The 25,862-nt window shown below is 41.4% G+C and overlaps 1 protein-coding gene across 1 annotated transcript; it reads right to left on the bottom strand.

Moving 5' to 3' along the window:
* RFK (riboflavin kinase) lies at window positions 1-25,180 on the bottom strand. Its single transcript, XM_073634091.1, has 4 exons — window positions 24,768-25,180; window positions 22,429-22,580; window positions 12,655-12,757; window positions 1-5,188 (listed from the first exon to the last, which is right to left on the bottom strand). Exons 1-4 carry the CDS (start codon window positions 25,015-25,017, stop codon window positions 5,064-5,066), a joined length of 630 nt encoding a protein of 209 aa, XP_073490192.1. The 5' UTR covers window positions 25,018-25,180; the 3' UTR covers window positions 1-5,063.
* Window positions 25,181-25,862: the final 682 nt, after the last annotated feature.

Below are 25,862 nucleotides of genomic sequence, written 5' to 3'. Positions count from 1 at the left end.
TAGAATCCATATTTTATTAAAATAGTAATTTAATGGAAATCACAATCATCTGAACCAGAACATGTTCCTTCAGTGTTGCTTTGACAATGTTCAGTTTACTAAATGCACACAAGATCGGTTTGAAGAACAGCATATCATTTCATGTAATATAAATCCATTTGAGTGATCCATATCCAAAGCAATTCATTTTTAGCAGAGGATGGTGCATGGAGCATGTGTGTAAAAGCACATTTGCTGTTACTCTGCAAACCCTCTCCCTTTGGTATATATGCCTGTCTTCAGGAATGTCAAGCAGAACTAAACCCACCAATTTAAAATTTCCCAAGTTACATTTAAGGCATGCCTCTTGTGGCAGCTTTTATTAAGTTGCTAGTGTGCTTATGTCAGCTCTTAGCTGACCTTTGAAGCCCTTAAACAGCTGCTGTCATAGCATATCACACTGGCAATTGCAGGAGGACCAGGACGGCACCTTTCTTAGCTGTGAGGGATAGGTGGGTTTAGTTCTGCTTTCGGTCCCTCTGACTCTTTGGAGCTCCTCAGATATTAAGATAGGTAGTATTTAAGGGAACTGCAACAGCTGGATCTTCACATTGTAGTATTTGACAAATAGCCTCCATCACCCTCCAGTGCAAAGAAATGCTTGTTTTAGACAAAGATCATCGTTAGACACATCAGCCATAGAAATGATAGAAGCATAGTTTAAAAACACGAAGCAATGAAAATCCGTTCACTCATGGCCCCACATAACAGACTGCTCCTAAAATCGTTCTTTACTTTTTGTACACACACAATGCCAAAATATGATATCTGTAAAACAAACAGCAGCACAAAAGAACAGCAAAGCAACAAGGCCATCGCTACAGATAATTAACAAGGGAAAGAGGACATTTATAATACAGTGACCTTTGAGCGAGACATTTTGTGAGAAAGCTACTAAAATGTCAAGCTCTCTGTTGGATTGGAAGTGCAAGAAAAAAAAAAAAAAAAATTATACCATCACTTTCCTAAAGGCATGACCACTTTAAAGAAGAACTCAGCTTTGATACAGTTGCAGAAAAGTAACCCAATACTTTGAAAACACACTATTTAGGATATCCTGAGTGAAAAAATTATGAATATGGAAGAAAATTATAACATTTAGAGTTGTGAGGGATCAAGCACTCTGCTTAGCATAACTACTATTAATTGTAGGGAATTACAATGATACGAAGTTTTGATGGCCCATTTAATTCTTTGCTGCAAGCTAAAATGTCCTATTTTGCACGTTTGGGCAGCTTTTTCAAAATGAATGGGCTGCCAACACACCCCTAACATGCTAAAAAAGTACTTGATGCAACATACTATTATGAATTGTGGCAAGCTACAACAGAGGTGCAATGGGGTGCCATACCATAAGAAAGGCACTGTGACACCAGTTATGTGGGTTACCACAATGGGGAGGCATCCCATTCAATGTCCGTTTTTTCTTATTGTCATTTTTTGATATATTCTAACCATGAATCCATTATATGGTATTAAATGGATGTTCTTATCTACGTTTACATTAATTTTTGGAACAGTTGTATAAACATTTATTTTGTATTTGTTGGTTTGTCTCCAATGTTTAGGTGGGTCTCATGGTTACGAACTCAATTTTAATCATGCAGCATGTGTGTTCATTTAATTGTCTGTTGATGGGGATTGGGGGTTACACCCTGTCCCTCCGTTTCCTTTTTCCCTTTATATGCACCTTTGTTGTCTGATCAAACCTAGCTATGAGTAAGCATCTTTGAATGTGAAACGCGTTAGCTATTTTATGCCCGCTGTGTCCACCTTTTGGTTTGTTTTGTTTGCTATTTTGGATTTTTAAAACGCACTTTTCAATAAAGATGTTTTTGCATGGAGTGCGGCAGTCCAGGACTTCTTTTCCTTCGCAGACTTGAGCACAGCCAGCACCCAGCACTGTGTGGTAGGACGGGAGTTCTCTAAGGGATTACGAAGGCTTTTGGAGCGGCTTTCCCTTTGTATTACCATAATGGGGAGGTATGAATGGGCCCCGAAGAATAATAAACCGTTCTGGGGGTTTAGTTTTGGACATAAGCCAATCTGGAGAAAAGGATTCCATTTCAGCTACAAAAGTGGAGATGAATTTTTTTTTTTTTTTTAATATAACAAAAAGGATAAACACACCTCTGTCATTACATACTCATTTAATAAACCACTGGTTATAAATCATTGTGGGCAACAGTGCATAGACTACTTTCCATAAAATAATCTTGATTATTGCCTACAACATGAACAGTTGCACTTAAGCTGGAATGGATACACAGATGGCTGCAGGTGCTTAATAAAAATGAGTCCTATTGTATCTACCATTATAAAGTATGGATAAACCCCCCTTGTTTTTAGATTTGTGTTTGAATTTAAGACATGGCAACACATTTGGTTTTAAAGTAAACCTATACCGAGGAAATATATAGCGCTGACATGGCTGTTAATACTTACTTTTTGGCTGGCATGTACATTTACTGGTTTTTGTACGTTCACTGATTTGGAATAAATGTGTTAGGGATTCTGACTCTGCCTGCCTTTCCTAATATGCATGTTTGCCAGCCTCCATGTTTAGCTGTACAGATTTTTTTTTTTTTTTTAGTAAAATGTAAAACTGCTTTACTTTTAAATTTGCTAAAAGACCATGTACCAGCCATTTTTCATAGAACTCTTTTTTTCCCCCAAAAAAGCTTCTTGCAGATCAATGGTGCTAATCTCCAGCCTCTTGCAACCACTTCCTGTCTAAATGCACTCACTCCAGTGTCAGCTGCAAATCATTACTCTGGACCACTTTTCATAGTATTTACAACAGTGCCTTGTATGCCAATGTGTGGCAGCATGACCAACTGCAGTTTCAACCAGTGGTGTGACAGAGTGGCAACACAGGAATAAAACTGGGAGACAGCGGTCACCACATAACTGGCAGTGCTAGAACAAGGACATTTATGTCAGAATCACCAGGCATTATTTTAAAGAAATCTGCATCTATAAGAAAGAAAACATTTGAAATTACATTAGCAGTTTTTTAGTGATTGGGTTTAGATTATTTCTAGGCAATGTTATTTATTTTTATTTTTTTGGATAGAATAGAAGGGGGTTAGAGCACTGGGGAGATTCAACACTTTTTGACAAATTGCTCATTTTCACCAAGAACATTTTAAAGTTGTCCCCAAAGAGAGAAGAAATTTTTCTATAGAGAAAGCTATCGAACAGGGGAAATCCCCTCACTTTGGAAGATTTTCTCTAAAACATCCTGCAGATCCAACAAAGTCTGCTGGAAAACCAAAAATTCAAGGTGTGTTGATCTTTTGGGGCCCCTGCAGCCCTCAGGGATTGGAGCAGGGTTATGCATCATGGACACTTGGAAAGGTGAGTATTTACTGCTTTCTTTTTAAAGGCAAGATGGATTTAAAGAGAAAAAAAATACAAGGTCACTTTAAGGGATGTAACTTAAATGGACAGTATGAATTTCAAGGGCAATAATGAACACAATGCAACAGAAAACTAATGCATAAGCAATGCCTAGACTACTTTTATTGTTCACCTTACATCTTCCATTTTGTGCCATGCTTGTATGATTACCAAACCATTAAAAAGTATTCACATTTAACCACCAAGGACTTCAACAGTTTAAACCATCCGCTCAATAGTTCTACTGGAATGTAAAATGTGTTGATCATACAAGAAATTTTACCATTATTAGCAGCTTTTCATGCAGAAATCCAGATACATTTTAAATAAACGGTTTAACAACTATAGAAGTGTTTTTTGTGTTTTTTTTTTTTTTTATAAAAAAAGAAAAAAAAAAAAAAAAAAGGTACGGATCAAATATACAGTAAGAGTTGTCAAAATTTTGACCTGTTTGGCCTTTGGATATAAAAAAAAAAAAAAAAAAAAAAAAAAAAAAAAAAAAAAAACACACAACACACACCTGTGGTCATATTAATATTACTAAACTGCCCTTACATGTCACAGCAGGAACCTTTACAAAAGTTCCAGGTTGCTCCAATACACAAATCTTGACCATCTTCTGTTGTCAACAGCATTGCCCACCTTCTCTTGCACAATCAAAGGCCAGCCAATCACCACAGTTATGACCCAATAGTAAAATGCAGTTGGAGGGGGGGGTAGAGCTTTTGACATTTGCTTATTAGCATGCTCCAGGTTGTAGGGTTCCCAGTGCACTCTAGAAGAATGTGGTGCCATTGTGTAGCCAACAAGAAATTATTATTGTGACCACAGCTACAACTTAAATGCCATTCTCATTACAAAATAATACATAAACAAGTTCTAGATTAGTATTTAGGGTTCACAGTTCCCTTAACATGAAGTAAAAAGTGATACTTACTAGGGAGAATTCAGTTTGAGATTGGTTTTATTATAAACCAAGAAGCAACATATTAGCAGTAGAGTGGTGCACTGAATATAAAGGTTTTTTTTTTTTTTTTTTAAATGCGGTAGTTATAGGTAGGAAGCAAGATGTAAAAAATAATCTATTATACCGGCCATCTTGTGCGTTGTATGGAAAAAGTCATGGATGTCTACACTGAAAAAAAACAAAAAATAACTTACATAGGTAGCTGCATTGAGCCAAAATTAGTGTATCTAAGCACTTTAGCTATATATTTATTATATATCCACATTTAAAAGATTTAGTGCCTTTCTGTATCTTTCATGTAACATTATATTACAAAATCTCACCATAAATATGTAAAGCTTCTACAACTGTAGAATCATTGGGTAACAAAAAGTTACAGTTTACCAATTTAGTCCATATGATGTGTTCAGTCTAGCAGATTGTCCCAGTGGTTTTAGATTTATTTTTAACCATAAATCAAAATTAAAAAAAAGGGAGTTTTTAAAAGTGCATTACAAAGATGACAGTTATCACTTTTAGACCTGTTCTAGATATATATTAAATAATAAATACATAACAAGCCTTCATGAGAAAGAGTTGGTCAAAAGCGAACTTGACCAAAAACTTTATAACAGTGCAATGCTGCACAATTCATTGACTAAATAAGAGCCCAGCATCAATGGCCATTCATTATTTTATGAGAGTTATTGAAGTATTTGTCTTTCAGCTTTCTAAATTCTGGCAGGTCCAGCTGATTTTTGGCTTCTTCAATATCGCTGTGAATCGCGGCAATAAGGGCATCTGTTGAGAAAAACCATGTCTGTCAAAATAAGTTCCATGTAATAATGAGAAAGTGAGAGAAGAAGAAGAAGAAGAAGAAGAAAAAAAAAAAAAAAGAAATTATATATATTTATTTATTTTTTGAGTAAAGATTGATGCATGGGTTTAGATAAACAAATTAAATCGGGAAAAATGTGGTTAAAACAGGCACGGAAGAGGGATCACATCGCTTCCTCAACATCTGTCAGTAGCCACCAGAGCGCAATCCAAACGTGATTGGGCTTTAGGAGGAAAGGGAAATTTAGATGCATGTCAAAAATATACCCTGCAGCATCTTCTAGGTCTGGGAGAATACATTAAAAAAAGGCAGGCATTTATATAGCTGTACATACACACACAAAACACACACACACTTAGGTCCATATATATTTGGACACAGGCACAATTTTATATTTTTTCCAGGTATTTACCAAAACATATTCAAGCTATAGTTATATAATGGATACGGGCTGAAAGTGCACACTCTCAGGTTTAATTTGAGGGCATTTACATCCAAATCGGAGGAAGGGTTTAGGAATTACAGCTCTTAAAATTAGCCATCCCCCTTTTTTAGGGAACCAAAAGTAAATGGATGATTAAATCAAAAGCTGTTCATGGCCAAATGTGGGCTACTCCATCAATTAAGCAGGTAAAGGGTCTGTAGTTTATTCCAAGTATGGCATTTGGAATCTATTGCTGTGAACCTACATCATGTGTTCAAAAGGAGCTGTCCATGCAATTGAAACAGGCCATTGTAAGGCTTCAAAAACAAATCTATCAGAGTGATAGCAGCAACATTAGGAGTGGCCAAATCAACAGTTTAGTACATTCTGAGGAAAGAAGAGTGCACTGGTGAGCTCAGCAACATAAAAAGACCTTGACATCCATGCAAGACAATAGTGGTGGATGATCGCAGGATCCTCTCTATGGTAAAGAAAAACCCATTCACAACATCCAGACAAGTGAAAGACACTCTCCAGGGAGGTGGGCGTATCATTGTCAAATATAAATAAGCAATAAATCATAAACAAAAATGGGTGCCAAGTCTCTGATTTCTTATTGCAGTAGCGCTATGTGTCAGATGTCAGGACACATTCAAATAAGACCAGTGGTAAAGAAGGTTTAGGAAAGTTAAAAAAAGCTGTAGTCTGTGGGTATGAAGAGTTTCTTTCACCAAGAGTAATCACCGCGTGAGGGGGTAACCCCCAGTGAAATTGCACTCACCACAATTCCAGCAAACACAAGCCTTTATGTTGTTGTCTTTGATAGCTTTCCGTCTCCTCTATCCAACCACCAGATGTCGCTAATACTCGGTTAATATCGTGTCATATATAGGAGGAAAATAAAGTGTCCATATAGCGTAATATTGCTAAAGAAATTTTATTTAACATGCAAAATAACTCCCCCCCTTTATAAAACTGCGTACCAGATGTACAATAAAATAGAGCATTTGTAAAGTGCACTGTGCCTGTATTCCCGTCTCCCGGGAGGTGTTCCAGAACGCTCGCTGTGTACAGCTGGTTACTTGCTTCCTGGTTCCTTTCCGGTGCGTGGATCGCACACGTCACTTCCGGTACTTAAGGGACGTAATCTACCGGAAGTGACGTGTGCGTTCCACGCACCGGAAAGGAACCAGGAAGCAAGTAACCAGCTGTACACAGCGAGTGTTCTGGAACACCTCCCGGGAGACGGGAATACAGGCACAGTGCACTTTACAAATGCTCTATTTTATCGTACATCTGGTACGCAGTTTTATAAAGGGGGGAGGGGTTATTTTGCATGTTAAATAAAATTTCTTTAGCAATATTACGCTATATGGACACTTTATTTTCCTCCTATATATGACACGATATTAACCGAGTATTAGCGACATCTGGTGGTTGGATAGAGGAGACGGAAAGCTATCAAAGACAACATAAAGGCTTGTGTTTGCTGGAATTGTGGTGAGTGCAATCTCACTGGGGGTTACCCCCTCACGCGGTGATTACTCTTGGTGAAAGAAACTCTTCATACCCACAGACTACAGCTTTTTTTGAACTTTCCTAAACCTTCTTTACCACTGGTCTTATTTGAATGTGTCCTGACATCTGACACATAGCGCTACTGCAATAAGAAATCAGAGACTTGGCACCCATTTTTGTTTATGATTTATTGCTTATTTATATATGTTTATCATTTTAAGTAGCTGCTCTGGTTTACTACAGTAGATTTCGGAGTAGTTCTTGGCGCAGAGTAATGCGAGGTAGAGGCGGTATATTTCCACACATTGTTTGTATCATTGTCAAAGTCTACAATCAACAGAAGAATTCACGAGAGCAAATACAGAGGGTGCACCACAAGGTGCAAACCATTCATAAGCCTGAAGAATAGAAAAGCCAGATTAGACTTTGCCAAAAAAAAAAAAAAAACAAAAAAAAAAAAAAAAAAAAAGCTGATCGCCGCCATTACTAGTAAAAACAAAATTAATAAAAATGCCATAAAACTATCCCCTATTTTGTAGATGCTATAACTTTTGCGCAAACCAAATGCATATTGCGATTTTTTTTTTTTTTTTTTACCAAAAATATGTATAAGAATATGTATCTGCCTAAACTGAGAAAAAAAAATTTATATATATTTTTTGGGGAGATTATAGAAAGAAGTAAAAAATAATGCGTTTCTCTCAAAATTTGCGCTATTTTTTGTTTATAGCGCAAAAAATAAAAACCGCAGAAGTGATCAAATACCACCAAAAGAAAGCTCTATTTGTGGGAAAAAAAAAAAGGACATCAATTTTGTTTGGGAGCCACATCGCACGACCGCGTAATTGTCAGTTAAAGTGACGCAGTGCCAAATTGCAAAAAGTGCTCTGGTCTTTTGCCAGCCAAATGGTCCGGGGCTGAAGTGGTTAAGCTTGTCTGCATTGTTGGGTCTGGTGTCTCATCTGCCTCTTGACCATACCCCAGATTCTCTATGGGGTTTAGGTCAGGCAAGTTTGCTGGCCAAGCAAAGCACAGCGATACCATGATCATTAAACCAGGTATTGGTACTTTTGGTGGGGGAAGGTGCCAAGTCTTGCTGGAAAATGAAATCAGCATCTCCATGACTCCCCAAATCAAATCAAGGGACCCAATTCTAAAATGTATAAACTATTCTAATAGTTTTACATAATGCAGCAAGATCAATACACGTAGAACACCCAACGTTAGAGGGGATTTATTCTTCCAAAGCAAATACTCTTTTGCAAACTGGTACTGACTAGTATTACAATGTTTTTCATTCACTCAGCTAATGTGACCCCAGTGCTAACGGAGATTTTTTAGGCATTTTGCCAAGGCACCCCTGAAGAAACATCAAGGCACCCTGGTTGAAAAAGGTTGGTCTAACCTATTGCACAAACTGTTCAGTACATGTTTTTGTTAAGGTGAGCAAAACACATCATAAACATACAGCATTACTTTATGAAGGTGGATAATGGGCTACATGTCTATGTCTAGTAGGCAGTACAAACTGGTAGGATCTTTGAAACCCTATGCAATGTATGAACACAAAAATATTTAAGTACATATTTAGGGGAAGTGAGGGGGAATACACATTTCTAACATAGATCTTGCATCAGGACAGCAACTATTTTGAGATTATCCTTTATGTAAACCTTTACATGGGCAGTTGGCTTCTGTTTCTCTTGGAAGTGCATCCCTCCCCCCAGCCAGAATACTTAAAGCAGAGTTCCACACAAAAACGGAACTTCCGCTTTAAGTACTGGTGACCCAGTTTTGACAGGCACCCAGCTCCCACTTACTCCCCTGGCGCCGGAAGGAAGTTCACCTCTCCCCCTCCCTCCCTGCAATCTTCTGGGACACGTCACAGGTCCCAGAAGATTGCCCGGCCATTCACAACACGCAGTGCGCGCCCGGCTGTGAAGTCACAGCCGGGCGCCCACATTTACAATCCTGCCGCCGTGGAGAGGAGGGCCCACATCGCTGGTCCGTGGGACAGGTGGGTGTCTGTTTATTAAAAGTCAGCAGCTAAACTTTTTGTAGCTGCTGACTTTTAAATGGGTGGAACTTCGCTTTATTATTTGGATCTAGGTAATGTCATCTTAAAAAGGTGATAATGATTTAGGACCTATAATGTTTAAGACGCTTTGATATATGCCATAAATTATTCTGTGGCAGATGTTAGTTGAGGCCACTTGGCTGCCACTGTAAAGCCACCTGTGGACAGTTCGAAGCATGGCTGGTCCCCTTTAACCCTTTTTAATTTATGGTTCAAAAGGGACCGCCCGAGATTCGAACCATGTACGGGCAGGCTGAATGTAAACAAAGTTGATCGATCAACTTGGGTACAACCAGTATGTCAGATTTTTCATGTAAATCACTGTGTTCTTCAAGCAGAATACCTTCATATTTTATAGACAAGATATCCACTCTGGCTCCTGAGGAAGTGTACAAAACACACAGCTCAACCACACACTTGAGACCACCATAGCAAACTAATTGAAATGTCAAATGAGAATGGTGTGTGGGACAATGGAGGAATCGAGTATACAAATGGCGATATACTGTAACACTTATCAGCCTTTAGTTTTATGACATTTGTTCACTACTTTAACAGTTTACAATACTTGATTTTATTGTATTTTGTACTGTATTCTAATTCGTGCCTGGAAAGTCCCATCTACTGGTTTGCGTCTGGTTCAATATAGTACACTGAGATGTTTGTCATCCTTTTAACAAAGAGAAAGGCTATTTCCTAACATCTCTACATAAATTAATGGGCAAAACTCTATAGTTTGTCTCCTCTGAGCCCCATTGGGCATCACCACTTTGCATCTGAACAGCTCAGAAAGTGAAGCAGGGCTTTCAATTACAGCCTGCATGTTAAAAGACATCTGTTCTATTAGTGACAGTCACATATCCCTGCTTTCTGCAGAGCAGTAGGCATAGGTTATCCACAGGAAGTGGTGTAACATGGACACAAAGGATTACCTAGCGACATCTGACTAAAGTAAATGGGGAGAACTATATATTTTTTTTTTTTTTTGCATATTTGTTACAGTACCATTTAAGCTGCACGTTTTGGTGAAAGTAAGGTAGAGAGGTTCATTGTAAGGCTTTAAAGATTATCGTCAACGATTACATCTATGAGTGCCAGAAGACAGTCTTAACCAATCTAAGCTGAACAGTCACCTGTCTTGGTTAGACATTTTCATGAAAATTGCCAGGGAACTCACCGTAAAGTGTTTATCTTGGAGTCCATAGGGGACACGGCAATAAGCCTCATGCTCAGACATTTAGAGACTCAAAAGTGCATATAAAATTTCCAGCACTCTCTCGTATAAGGGAGCCAAAGGTGGCACATAAGTAAACTCCTGTACATCCCCATTTACACGCGCATGTGTGGACAGAATATTTTCTTGACACAGATGCTACCACATACAGCCAGCCATTGACTTGTATGACTGGCTGCATGTGCCACCTGGAACTCTAGGCTCTTGTGCGTTTTTCAGTCTGGTTCAGGTGCGATTTCAAGTAAAAAATTTGCACTTCTTTTAAAAACCGCTCTAAAACCGCAACCGGGCATATGTGAACCGAGCCTTTTGCTTGAGCACTTTTGAACCTTTAAACATCGGTAAGCATGAGGCCTTATCAAGAATAAGCAACCAAGAGTTATACTGCCACCTACAGGAGAAATGGGCACATTCCCACACAGAAAAAGGGCATATGAAGAGAAGGAGAAGTTTCCCTTAATGGACTCAAGGAAGAGGATTTTACTGTGTATACAAAACCTTAATTTCACTATCTACCATTAAATGACAAAGCTTGAAGAATAAGCAACGTAGAAAATAAGTCCAGAGGAGCAGGCACACCAGCCTAACAAAACTAAAAAACACACAAACAAAAAAAAAATTAAAAAAATTTAAAAAAAGAGAGGCGTTAAACAGCTGCTTGCAGAACATTTTGGCTGAAATTAGCATCTGCAGAGGCAGTTAACATTGACTTTGTAAATGTAGAAAATATGTGAACAGAAGAAGAACAGGCCTTACATATGAGTCACAGAAGCCATATGATGAAAAGTTGAAGAAGGAGGTACACACTGCTCTAGTAGAGTAAACAAATGGCAAAAGGAGGCACTTTCTCTCGCAACTCACACGCCTGCACAACAACTTGTTGAATCCACTTAGAAAAAGAGTGGACCTGGAAACTGAAGCAGCTTTTTAGGACATTCTAGAACAAACAGGGATTTTATTTGCCTAAAAAAAAGCAAATAGGTAAACCCTAAATGGCCCTAGATCTGTTTGGGGTGAACCAGAGCTTGACACAACAAAGTTAGCACAATATCCTCAATCAAGGTGAAAAGCAGAGACCACCTAGGGCATAAAGGAGGCCTTCCAGGACTTTCAATAGACAGCAAAAATCTACCAATAAACGTGGATAGTAGACAATCTTCCAATTCAAGCGAAAAGTCCTGTAGAGAGGACTTGTACGTTGTTCTTTTAAGCCCGGTTCACACTGCTGAGATGCGGGAACCCTGCGAATCCACTGCGGGTTCCCGCACTGCACCCGACTCACACGGCAGTTCACACTGCCATATGCGAACTGCTGGGGAGTTTCAATACATTGTTAATGACACTTCCATTTCAGCTCGCATATCGTGCTGCGAACTATCAGTTCGACCCATGCGATCCAACTCTGGTGCGGACCAAAAAATTTGATGCGATTTCATCCATACTATCTGTATGGCTGAAATCGCATGTGATTTGCACTGCAGAGTGAATCACATGCAATTATGCAACACACAGCATTGTGAACCGGCCCTTAAGGACACCAAGCATAACTGGCAAGGGTTATAGCCTCTAGATAGTTGGCTTTCAGTTGCTGTGTCTAGTGGCAATTTCCCCTGCACATGGCAGTATAACCCTTGGTTGCTTATTCTTCATAAAGCTATGCCCCTCAATGGAAAATCAGAAAAAAATACGAGTTACATCGGATTGGTGGCTAATTGAATGCAAGCAACTTAATCCAACATTAGAACCTGTATACCACATCAGTAAATAGGATTAGCAATCCTGACAGTTTATATAGGGGATTGACTGCCCCCACAAACTGGGATTATACCCCATCACTGTTATTTAACTGTCAAATTGAAATCTTACAGGCCAGAAGAGATGGTGGCATTTAACTGCTAAATAACAGGGGGAAGGGTTTAATCTTGACTTGAAGACTTGACTTCCTAGAGATACAGCTGTACCTGGGATACAGGATCCTTCCAAACAAAAAAGGAGCAGATTTTGAATACATGCACTTGCACATTTTCAATTAGTTTACCAACTTATCTAGACACAGACATGACTATTTTCCCCCCATGATTAATACAATAAAAGCATACAGACAGGCTTATGGATTAAGTAAGCCTAATTATTTTCTAAGGAGGCAACACCTATTTTGTACCTCCCAGATACTCACCTAATGAGTCAAAACTTTTTTCTGGCCTGATGTAACCCACAATAAGTATGCTAAGTATTTCACCGTAAAAGTCTTCATCAAACTGATGAATTACATGAGTTTCCTGAAACAAACAAGCGTACAATTAAACGTTAATTCATTACACTATTATGTATATGCAATTTGGTGCATGATGAAATGTTTTTGTAATTTGAAATGGTAAATGTATTGTTTTAAAGCAAACTATCCCCCAGAAGAAGACCGCAACTGCACAGGTCAAAACGCATTGCGGCATACACACAGCCAATATTATGTAATGTAATGCTGTGTATATGGACGTTTGCATTGCTTATTAGGGAATATGTACTGTATAACTAGAGCTCATATTTTAATTGCACACGAGATTAAATTAAAAAAAAAAATAAAAAAAGTACCAGTTACTTACCGGTAACTGCCTTTCTAGGAAATCTTCCAGGACGGCACACCTGAGCGATGAGAGGCTCCTCCCTACAGGGACCACAATCAATCGACAGCTGTTTTAAGTACCCAACCTTTCCCTTGATCCTCAGTTTGTAGAGAAGTAACTCCTGAACCCAGTTCACAAGGGAAATCATTCCTCATAGGCGCTCACCTTCTAGTGTTCTATAATTTTCCCTTTTCCAACGGGTGGAAAGTAGGCCTGCCGTCCTGGAAGATTTCCTAGAAAGGCAGTTACCGGTAAGTAACTGGTACTTTTCTCTAGTCATCTTCCAGGACGGAACACCTGAGAGGATAAGCAAGTACCTCAGGCCTACCTTAGGGTGGGACCACTGCAAGACCCTCTTGTCGAACCTCGGTACTGCAGTGAGCTTTACCTCCACTCCATATGCTTGATGAAGGTATCTTAGCTGGATTATGCGGCTGATCTGCAGGTCTACTCCACCGATGTCCCTGTCTTCTCTGCTTCAGATGCAGGATCTAGGTGGAGTGGGCTCTTAAAGATGGAATCAGAAAACATGTTAAACTTGTAGGTTAGCAATGTTGCCTGTCTCACACATCTAACAACCATGGCCTATTGTGCCTATAGGTGCTACTTAGAACCACTAAAAAGATTAGTAAATATGAAATGTCATATTTACTATTTTGGGTGGCAAATACCATTCCCCCCCCCCCCCCCCCCTTTGTTTATGCACTAAAAAGATTAATCAGATACCTGTGTTGTAAGACAAGGACACTACATTGATCAATAAGAGGGCCTGTCTTAATACTACCCTGTTCAGGGAAATAAAACTGCAAAAAAGGGGGTCCCCTGACAGACAACCTTTTTTGTTCATTTCTATCTTTACGTCAGCAAAGACTAAAGGGAAGCCTACTTAAGGGTAATAGATTAACAGAAGCTTGATCCCTGGGTTTAAGGCATGCCCAATCTATGGCTTTACTTACACCCGAGAGCCTACTTCAGGAGATTAAACTCCATAGCAGGAGTAGAACACTCATATTGCTACATCTAGTTTTGCTAGAAGGGCGAAATGAAGGCCATGCACAGAGCCGTAAGCTATTCAGTCGGGTATACATCTTTATACTTCATCTTCAGGCCATAATACTCCTCTGAACAGAACTTCCCAAGTTCTTACTAAACAGGGCGATTCTTTATCGCCTTCCTCCAGTGTCCTATAACTAGGGCTGCAACGAACGATTATTTTCATAATCGATTAACCGATTAGTTGGCCGATTATTGTTTTGAATAATCGGTTAATAACCTTAAAAATAGTGTGGTGTATAATTTAGTTAATATGTAAAGTTTAAAAAAAAAAAAAAAAAGGCAATTTATTCCTAAATATCTTTATACGCAGGGGTAAATATAAATAACTAACTATATGGCTTAGGGAGTAAAATCTTTAATCCTCTCTGAGAATAACAGACAGAAGAGATATACTCTATATACTATTAGAGGTTGAATCTGGTAAATATCAGACTCAGATCAAATTTTTTTATTTAAAAGAAAAAAAAAAAAAAATTCTAGACTGTTTTGCAGATTTTCAAACAAAACTGTAATATTATATGCTTTTTTGCAGCTTCTCCATTGAAGTATATTGAACCAAAAAAGCACCGTTTTGCATTAAAAAAGGTCCTTGACCCTTTCCAAATACACAGCAGCTGAAAAAAAAAAAGCATAGACGTCAACGTTAAATGAACTGTAGTGCATTTCTGTAAAAAGCACCAAAAATCACATGGGTGGGAACCAGGCCTAAGACATTTAGTAACATAATGGAGTTAAAAAATAAAAAAATAGCCCTTAGTTTTTTTTTACTGTGCAACAGTGAAAGTAATATTTACAGTAGAGATTGTTTGCTCTTTTTGTACTATATAGGGCTAATTTTAGCTTTTTTAACCCCGTTACGTTACTGGCCGATTAATTGATTACCATTTTCATAATCGATTAGTTGTCGATTAATCGATTAGTTGTTTCGGCCCTACCTATAACCCTACTGGGCTTCAACCCTAGGAAATGGTTCTGGCATCCCTGAATGTAAGGAGCTGAGGCTTTCTGACATGTGACATCTGCAGCCAGAACCCACACCAACTCCCATGTTGTGCATTTCTGCACAGGGTAAAATAATATGGAACACAAGACAGACAATCTTTTCTGTTATGCAGTTCTGTAGTGCAGTCACATAGAACCAACACTGAGAAAGGACACAGGCAAGCTGCAACATTGTGTTTTTCTGAAGTGCAGTAAGGTAAGGCAATCGGAAACAAAGCACCAACAAGCTTAAATGTTGAGTATTTCTGCTGTGCAGCAACAGAAAAAACAGATAGCCTTCACAGCTGCGATCTTTCTGGTGTACTGCAAAGTAGGACAATAACGCCATGATGTCTATTCCTGTTGTGTAGCAAAACCTCACCCAGAAGGGACAGATAAGCTTAGGGCTCCCACACCCGTGTGACCCAACCTGCAACTGGAAAACGCAAGAGAAGAGTCATACACTAGGGCTTCCAATGGGTACCATTCGTGTCTGTGCTACTCCAGGTGGCAGCACCTCCAAGTAGTCCCTGCTTTCTGGATCCACAGACCTCAAGATTACACAGGTCGCAGGGAAAAACTTGCAATTTTTAGGTCGAACAAGAGAAGGGTCCCCAATGCTGTCTCCCTAAGAAGCAGCAAGGTAGAACAACGAGAAACAGAAAAGGCACCGCTCACTGCCGTGCCTTTCTGATATGCAGCCGATAAGGCAGTAAATATGGGACATACAGGACACAAACAATCTTCGATCTTTGTGTATGTCTGATATGTAGCAATATACCAAAACTGAGCAGAGATGCCACCATCCTCAATGTGTCTCCCTGCTGAGCAGCAAAAACAACAGAGCAGCAGAAAAGGACAAAGCAACCTTCACCGCTGTGTCCTTTCTGATATGCAGCCAATAAGGCAGTATTTGTAAGATAAAGGATAGACAACCTTCAATCTTGTATATGTCTGATGTGCAACAATATAACAATTCTGAATAGAGATAGCACATCCATATTGAAGAAGTGATTTGGCATGCGACTCAACATGTCAAAATCACATTCCTAAAATCAGCAGCCATTGCCGTTAATAGCACGACACCACTTTTCGGTGCTGCACCGATTACCAAAGGCAGTATAGTATGTACTACCCCTGGCACAGGTTCAATTTCTATTTCTGCTATGTAGCCTAACAAATCAGGACCATCTTCACTGCTGCCTTTCTGATAAGCAACCAATAAGGCAGTAATACAGGACACGAAAACCCACAGACAGACCTCAATCTTTTGTATGTCTGATGTGCAGCAATATAACAATTATGAGCAGAGATGTCACAAGACTCAATAATGTGCATTTCTTCCGTGCGGCACAAAACCAGAAAGTACAGACCACCTTCACTGTTGTATTTTTCTGATCTGTAGCCAAATAAAGCAGTACCCTTAGGATATAAAGGACACCAAACAGGCTTCAGTACAGTGCATTACTGATGTACAGCATTAATTGTGTATTTCTGCTGTGCCACAAAACATCCCAGCAAGGACAAACCTTCACTACTGAGGTCTACTGGTGTGCAGCCAAGGAGTCATGGAGTATCCCTTTATGACGCCAAACAGGGGCAAGTTATTTCATAGGCATAGACTGGTCTTTAGATACTAACCCTTCACCACCAATAAAGGAACAAATCCAAAAATGGTTGTCCTACCTTACCTCCATTCCCTGAGACTGAGCAAACGCTAGCCAGCTCACACACAGGTGAGGCTAATCAGCAACTAAAGACTTAATGAGCCCAGTCCTAGAGACCAATTAAGAGCCTCTCTAGAAGGAGGTGGTCACCAATTGAGCCTGGAGGTAAATAGCTACCTGCAGGCCTTAAACAAGCAATCATGTAGCTCTTGCATAGGTTTGCAGAGAAAATGCTCGATTAAAGGATGTAAGAAGCAATTTATGGTAAATCGCTTTTAGATCTGTCACTGAGTGGACTGTAGCCCAAACCAACAAAAAGGTTTTTCTTACCTCCTGCACTATAATATAACCACAGTGTAAAGGTGGAGTGGGAGGTTAGAGCTTATGAAAAGTTAACCATAGCAAGCAACCCCCAAAAGGAGGATCTGTTACAAGGGAACCCTTACTGTGCCACACAGAAGCTTGGTCCTGCCACATCGTTGAAAGTTAGGACAGCTTTTAAGCATCTTGGAGCAACTTCCTAGCAGCTGGGCTAATTGGGCCGGTAACCTAGTGCACCTGCTGACCAGGGGAGCCTACTCCTGAATCCTCCAACCACTGTACAATTAATAACTTTTTCGATGGTATACTTGGCCTGTAAGGAACTCTTGGTATCTACCAGGTCCCCCCTCTTCGCTATATTCGCCCCTACTAGGCATGTAGGGAAAGGCTGGCAAACTACTGTTGCGATAACCAGTGTCTCTGATGTAAGAGGGAGCTGTGGCTGGTGTTTTAGCAGTAGCTTCTGGGCTATTTCTATCCAGACCCCAGAGGGAGAGACCTTACCTACCTCTTTCCCATCTGAGGTGGTTTAGGCACACTCGCTCCTCTGCATGAACTTGTCCACCATACAGCATCTAGGATGTAAGAGGGAGCTGTGGCTGGTGTTTATAAACTACCTGGCTGGAATTGGGGATTTTGCAGCTAAATTCCCAAGGCAAAGGAAAGTACTCACCGTTGTCATCTTCCCCTTTGCCACAGCCACCAGGCTTGCTTTTCCATCCCTATGGTCCACATGCAAAGAGGAGGATTGCCACCAAAGTGCCCCCCCCCCCCCCCAACTGCTGTCCCCATAGGGAGCTGCAAGGTTAGGCTGTGTCCTGCACTGTACCAGTCAGTATATACACGGGGGGAGGGGGGGGGCTTCAATGCCTTAAGTTCCTCATTCCCATCCGAGGTGGTTTAGGCAGACATCCACCATAGTAAACTGGTGCCTCCTCGCCTAGCGAAAGGAGGATGTGGGCGCCTGCTCCTGCTGACTCTCAGCCTTCCCTCCTGGGTAAGAACGCCGCCATTTTCCAGAAGTACGAAAATGACGTGGGCGCTTGACGCCCGGCACCCTCTTGAGCTACCAGGGGACAAGGAGTCGGGGGGGGGGGGGGGGGACGCGCTCTCCCTGGAAAGAGCTGATGGCCAGCACTCCGTCTGAACGGACGCTGGACAGGTAAGGGGGAGGGCAGGATAACGGCCTCTGAGGTTCTGGGTACACCACTGTACCCAGGGTCCTTCAACTCTCAGGGGGGCTCTTCCAATTGCTGCCCCCCTGAGGAAAAGATAGGGAGACCCCCCAGGAAGGACAAGAGTATCCTACCGGACCCAGAGGCTTCCCGAGCTTGTGGTCCGGCTCCCAGGGGGAGACCACCAGCCCAGGCTTCGGGTTATTTGGAAATAAACAAACGGTTTTGCTGTGTAGGGAGAAACACAAAAAACAGAGGACCAAGGGGAAGGGTGGGGACTTAAAACAGCTGTCGATTGATTGTGTTTCCTGTAGGGAGGAGCCTCTCATCTCTCAGGTGTGCTGCCCTGGAAGATGACTGGAGGAAAAAAAAAAAAAAAAAAAAAAAGATAGAGATTAGAGCTACACACACACACACACACTTAAATTTTAAATAACTTAATAATAGCATAAAAAAAAAAAAAAAAAAAAAAAACGCACCTCCCTGTTGAAATCCATTGAAAATGCAGCAAGAATGCACCTGTGTTAAGTTTTTCATGCTGTTTTTGAGTCACGTGACCTATGAAAAACCCACCATACAAAAAGTGTTTAACTGGTTCAGATCTGCGCTATAGCCGAATGACGGCTACAGCGCGGACCTGCTTTGCCGGGAGTAGGTCTATTGACGTCCTCCCGTACCCATGCAGCACGCTCTGTGATCAGCTATGAGACTCTCTGGATCACAAATCGGAGTCAATCCTGACCCCTTACCACATGATCAACTGTCAGCCAATGACAGTTGATCATGTGATGTAAACAGAGCCGGTAATCGGCTATTTTTTGTCCTCGCGCTGACAGCATTAGGAGAAAAAAAAGCCGATCACCGGCGGCTGTGAGAGGGACATCAGTCCCGATCACAGAGAGCTGCCGCCAGCTCCTTAGTGCCCACCTGTACCACCTAGCAGTAGACAACAGGGCCCACAGTCAGTGTCCCTTATCTGTCCCCACAGTCAGTGTCCCTTATCTGTCCCCATCAGTGCATCCTCATCAGCGCATATCAATGAAGAAGAAAAATTACTTGTTTGCAAAATTTTATAACAAACTATGAAACTTTTTTTTTTTTCAAAATTTTCCATCTTTTTTTGTTTGTTTAGCTAAAAATAAAAATCCCAGCTGTGATTAAATACCACCAAAAGAAAGCTCTATTTGTGTGGAAAAAAAAAAAAAAAATGATAAAAATGTAATTTGGGTACAGTGGTTATGTGACCGCGCAATTGTCATTCAAAGTGCGTCAGCGCTGAAAGCTGAAAATTGGTCTGGGCAGAAGGGGGTTTAAGTGCCCAGTAAGCAAGTGGTTAAGGAAAAAAAAAATCTGCTATAGTTCCCTCTGATATAGAACACCAAGTTTCCCAGTGCCTGTCATTTATAAAAATATGTTGTATAATAGCTTACTTGAGAGCGCCGCTCGGCTGAATGCCCGCTGGTCTCCTCTCCTGATGCGATAGCTACAGGGGGAGGTGCCGCGAAACAACCGCTGACATCAGCTGAGGAGAGGAGACCAGCGGGCAGTCATGCGAGCGCCGAATGGCGCTCTGAAGTAAGCTATTATACCGCATATTTTTATAAAATGACATGCACTGGGGAGTTTAGCATTCTACATCAGCGAAGAAAGAAGAAAAAAGCAGTTATATTTAGAGCAGGTTAGGCGGATTGGGTAGCAGACAAGGCAGGGAGGCGGGGAGGCGGGGGGGGGGGTTGGTAGACACAGGAGAGCAGGCTGCGGATAATGGAGGCACGTACTCTGACCATGGTGTCAGACCTCAGCAGCCCTGATAATCATGATCAGTTTACATGGAGGAGGGCAGAAACTGGCAGGATCAGCCAGGTATTTCAGGTGATACAGGGGGCCAAATTACACAGCACACGCTGTATAACATGCGTTTTTTTTTTTTTTAAGGAAACAGGATTAATATTTTGTTTGTGGGTTAACGAACGCTTTAAGCACAGTAAAACTGCAGCAAAATCACATTTTTTCACGAGTTTTCGGCACCATTATCGGCAAAGTACCAAAAACACCATTTTCGGCCGACGAAATTTCGGTGCATCTCTAATATATAAATATTGTTTTTTTATTTTAAGCTGAAAGTACTGAAAAATATTCTTCCTATGGCGGGCAGACAAACAGGATGTGAGAGGAAATCCCTGCAAATTAATGGAATTCTGTGCCCCCCCCCATTGGAAGATTTTCCCTTTACTAATTTTCTGGGGACAACCCAAAATTTGGGATTTTCTTTACTTTTAATGAGAATGGTAAAACCTTCTCCACGCTAACCAAAGTATTGAACACGCCAACTAAAATGTAATACTTCGTACAAAATCCTTTGTTGGCAATGACAGCTTTAAGATGCCTCCTGTATGGAGAAACTAGTCTCATGCATTGCTCAGGTGTGATTTTGGCCCACTCTTCCACACAGTCTTCAAATCTGGAAGGTTCTGTGGGCCTCTTCTATGAACTCTGATCTTTAGCTCTTTCAATAGATTTTCTATTGGATTCAAGTCAGGTGACTGGCTGGGGCATTCTCATTCTTTGAAACCAATTGAGAGTTTCCTTGGCTTTGTGTTTGGGATGGTCTTGCTGAAACTGCCCACCCTCGTTTCATTTTCATCATCCTGGTAGATGGCAGCAGATTTAGAATATCTTGGTATGTTTTTCCATTCATCCTTCCTTCAATGACATGTTTGCCAGTACCGTATCCTGAAAAACATACCCACACCATGATGTTCCCACCTCCAAACTTCACTGTTGGTATGGTGTTTTTTGGACTGATGTGCAGTAACAATTGACCTCCAAACATGGTGTATATTATGGCATCGAAAGAGTTCAATTTTGGTCTCATCTGACCAGACTATATTCTCCCAGTAGTTTACAGGCTTGTCTAAATGTTGCGCAGCAAACTTTAAACGAGCTTCAGCGTGCTTTTTCTTCAGCAATGGAGTCTTGCATAGTGAGCATGCATACAAGCCATGGCAGTTGAGTGCATTACTTAGGCTGGGTTCACACTATTGCAAATTAGATGCGGAAACCCCGCGTCCAATTCGCAATAGCAAGAGATTGTGATTTGTCTCTATGGAGCCGGTTCACATATCTCCGATGCGGCTCTGGTGCGAATTTGCACAGGAGCCCTGTGCGTCTTTTGGACCGTTCCAGGTCTGAATTCAGCCAAAATTTGGGGTTGAAAATCAGACCTGAAACGATGAACCAGGACACACAGGACCCCTGCTGGGAGTCGCATCGGTATTTGGTGTGAACCGAGCCTTATGGTTTGCTTTAAAACAATTGTACCTGCTAATTCCAGGTCTTTCAGAAGCTCTCCACAAGTGGTCCTTGGCTCTTGGACAACTCTTCTGATAATTCTTTTCACTCCTCCGTCACAAATCTTGCAAGGAGCCCCTGGTCGTGGCCAGGTAATAGTGAAATTATATTCTTTCCACTTCCGGATTACAGCCCCAACAGTGCTCACTGGAACACTCAGTAGTTTATAAATCCTTCTGTAACCAATGCCATCGGTATGGTTTTGCAACAATAATCATGAGAAGTTTCTTGTGTGACACCTTGGTAATGAGACACCTTTTTATAGGCCATCAGTTGAGACTGAACCAACTGATTAATTTGCACTGACAAGGGGCAGGATTGCTTTCTAATTACTGATGGAATTCAGTTGGTGTCTCGGCTTTCCATGCCTTTTTTGCACCTCCGTTTCTTCATGTGTTCAATACTTTTTCCCTGTGACATTCCATTTTATTACACAACTTAATTTCTGAACTTATTTGTTTTGGTTTCCTTGTATGTATGGATTGCATGGGTTGTTACCGACATATTGACATGAAATTTTCATCATAGCACCTTAATATATTTACCCTGAAAAGAGGTGACGTGTCCAATACTTCTTTTACCTGCTGTATTCAAAACCTACACTTTAACTATACAGCATAAAAACTTTCATGCTTGCTCAGGGAAAAGGAAGCCTAACCTGTATTTATTTTTATTTGTTAGTAAAATTACTGCTAACAGTTTGAACAAGTGCACATATTCACTTTAAAATTATTAATGAGCATTCTGTAGGAAAAGCTGTTGAGAAAATGGGTCTTACCACAGATTTTTTGGTGTTCTTGTAGAAAGGATTCCAGCCAATACTCATCACCATTTTGTGAATCTCCCCGTCACCAACACAGCCCCACCCATAGTAGATTCCAGTAGTTAAGTCAGCAGGAAGATTGTCCACCACATGTTCAGGGAAATTAGCTGCAACATAAACATTGGTCGATTACACCAGTCTTGACTAGAAGACAAACAGATTTAAAAGCTGAACTCCATTCACAAACACTCAAATGTATTCCTCAGTAGCCACAACAGATATAATTCCACTTTGTGTGCACCAAATGCCTTTGCAAGCCCATATATTGCCTTATAAAAAGTAGCAGTGACATCATCACTGTGCTGTACATTGCCTGTGCAAAGAGCAGAGCTGTGGGAGGGAATCAGAAAGCCCACCCACTACAGGCTGCCTGCAGAAAACTACAGGAGGGGCGGAGACAAGACCAGTCTCCCTGCACAAGGAGAGAGAGCAGAGCTGTGGGAGGGGTCCAGCAGGCTCCGCCCACTACAGGCTGCCTGCAGAAAACTACAGATGGGGCAGAGACCAGACCAGTCACGATGCACCAGAAAAGAGCAATAGTGACCAGTCTTTATTACAGAATGCTCCTGTGCACTGGATTCCTGCACAGATCTGGAAGAATTGCACAAAGCACACCAACATTTAACTACTTCCCGCCCGGCCTATAGCAGATTGGCGGCCGGGAAGTGGTTTTGTTATCCTGACTGGGCGTCATATGATGTCCAGTAGGATAACATACCAGCACGCAGCGAGTCAGTCTGACACGCCGCATCTCCGATCATGGTAAGGATCCTCTGACAGAGGCTTCTTACCACGTGATCAGCTGTGACCAATCACAGCTGATCATAATGTGAACCAAGAAGTGCCGGTAAACGGAATTCCACAGTTTGCGCCGATAGGGAGAGCTGATCGGTGGCTCTCCTTGTCAGAGGGGGGGGGGGGTCTGTGCTGATAATCAGCACATTGATTATCAGCACAGTCCCCATTAGCTGCCACTCGGTGCCCCCTTTAATAAAGTCTCAGTGCTAGTACCCAGTATAGGGTTGCCACATCATCCCTTTAATCAATGACACACATTACACAGGTTCTGTGGCTGATTAAGGTGGTAATTAAACTCACTTGATGTCTTATCTGCATTAAATCAGCCTCAGAACCCCTGTAATTAATATGTGTCATTGATTAAAGGGATGATGTGGCAACCCTAGCCCAGTAGTAACACCTGTCAGTACCTCATCAGTGCCATGTATTAGTATTCATCAGTGCCATCTGTCAGTGCCCGTCAGTGAAGGAGATAACAATTTTATTACAGAAACTAAGAAAAACTTTTTTTTTCTCCCCAAAATTTTGGGCTTTTTTCGTTTGTTTAGCAAATATTAAAAACCCCAGAGGTGATGAAATACCACCAAAATAAAGCTCTATTTATGGGAAGAAAATGATAAAAATTTTAGGGTGAGTACAGTGTAACATGACCACGCAATTGTCATTTAAACGACAGCGCTGAAAATTGACCTGGGCAGGAGGGGGGGGGGCGCCCAGGTATTGAAGAGGTTAATCAGCCATAGAACCTGTGTATTTAATGTGTTTGGTTTGAAAGGGATGAGGTGACCACCCAAGTGCTCACACCTATGATTCTGGCAATCGCACTGCATTTTGCAATCTGTTCTGGGGTGTCACTATGATAGCACGAGAACAAAATATTACAGTGCACACATGCAAAAAAGACATTTACCTCCTGCAAGGCTATTTAAAACACCTAAACATTTTTAGGATAATGGTAATATTTTGTTCTGTTCTCTGGTCTTATGGCTGCACCATCTTTAATGTATCTTTTAGGGTGTGCCCTCCAAATATCTTGTTTGGCTATGATAACATGGACACCAGCAGCAGATCACATAGATGCTGTGCGATTGCTTTGGAGTGAAACGCAATGTGGGGGGGAAACGCAGCGAATCCTGTGCCTTTTCCCGCATTGCATTAGTTTGAGCCAAGGCTGAAAGTGAAAGTAAATGTCCCATTGTGTGTATGTGTGACACCAGAACAGGAATAGAGGATGACACTAGTTCTAGTGACAACCAGGGATAACCTCACTTTGATTTCTTCTCACTTCCTGTTTTGGTTAGAAGACAGGAAGCGAAGGTAAACTTCTTCTAGGGGACACAGATGGCAAACAATAAAAAACTGACAGGGCTTAGAGGCCTCCACTTCAACCAAAACGATAAAAACAAAAAGGGGCTAGTGTCCCTTGAATATACACCAATGAGAAGATGCTAGGAGTAGGACAGGTACTCACATCACCAGGTCTATGACTGACTCACCTGTGGGGATGCCGAGCTCCTTGGACCCTCTGCCGAACCCTCTCACCACCTCCCCACTACAGTAATAAGGCAGCGGCCCCATGACCACTTTCTTCTTGGCCGGGACGTCCCGTAGCCCTTCTACAGGGTGACCCCCCAGAGAGCGCAGTCCGTCCGTACAGGGTACCGGCAAAACCAAAGCCGCCGCAACACCTCCACCTGCCGCCGAGCCGCAGTCCTGCCGGCTACTGTAAGCACGTCGTTGGGCCATCTCAAGGCTGAGCGCAGCACGGGGGAGTTTCCAAACGCAAGACGTTGAAGGAGGAGACGGTGATACCACAAGAAGATTCTAGATCCCCCCCCTGCCGTAAGCTGCCAGTGCCGAGATCGTAAGGACCTACGTCACACTCCGAGGGCGGCGCTTCCCTTTCACACACTTCTAAACAGACCTTCGCCCGCTGCTGTCACCGCGACTGGCTCCTTGCTAGGATAAATCACGTGATTTCCTCATGTCCGGGGAAACGGTGACGTCAGGGTCGATGTTTCCACACAATGCTTGCGCACCACTGGGCGTTTCCGGTGTAAGGGAAGGGGGGGGGGGAACCAATCTTAAAGGTGTAGTCCCTTTGTGAGCACTGGCGTTTGCCTCTAATCACAGGAAGAGAGGAATTGATTTGTGACCGGAATTTTTTTTTTTTTTTTGTATTATTATAATTTATACATAGCTCCCAACTGTCCCTGATTTGGATGGACTGTCCCTGATTTGGAGTAATGTCCCTCTGTCCCTCATTCCACCTCATGTGTCCCTCATTTTGATCTGATCTATATTGCTGTATAGAAAATGCTCTTTTTATCTTTCAAAAAGTGTTTCCCAGTGCTAACCCTTTTATCCAAATTTTAAATTGCTGCATTTGTATATTTTAAAAGCCAATATAAAGGAATAGTAGTGGTAAAAAAAAAGCTCTTGTGGATTTCATTAACCTTTTTTGGGTTAATTCTCCTTTAAGGGGGTGTGGTAGGGGGCGTGCCCTATGCCTGCATACATTTGCTGGTAGGTGTCCCTCATTCCCATCTCAAAATGTTGGGAGGTATGATTTATGTTGGACCTATAATTGT

The sequence above is a fragment of the Aquarana catesbeiana genome, linkage group LG01 (assembly GCF_042186555.1).
Source record: "Aquarana catesbeiana isolate 2022-GZ linkage group LG01, ASM4218655v1, whole genome shotgun sequence".
NCBI lineage: Eukaryota > Metazoa > Chordata > Amphibia > Anura > Ranidae > Aquarana > Aquarana catesbeiana.
This window is presented reverse-complemented; position numbering and strand designations above follow the sequence as displayed.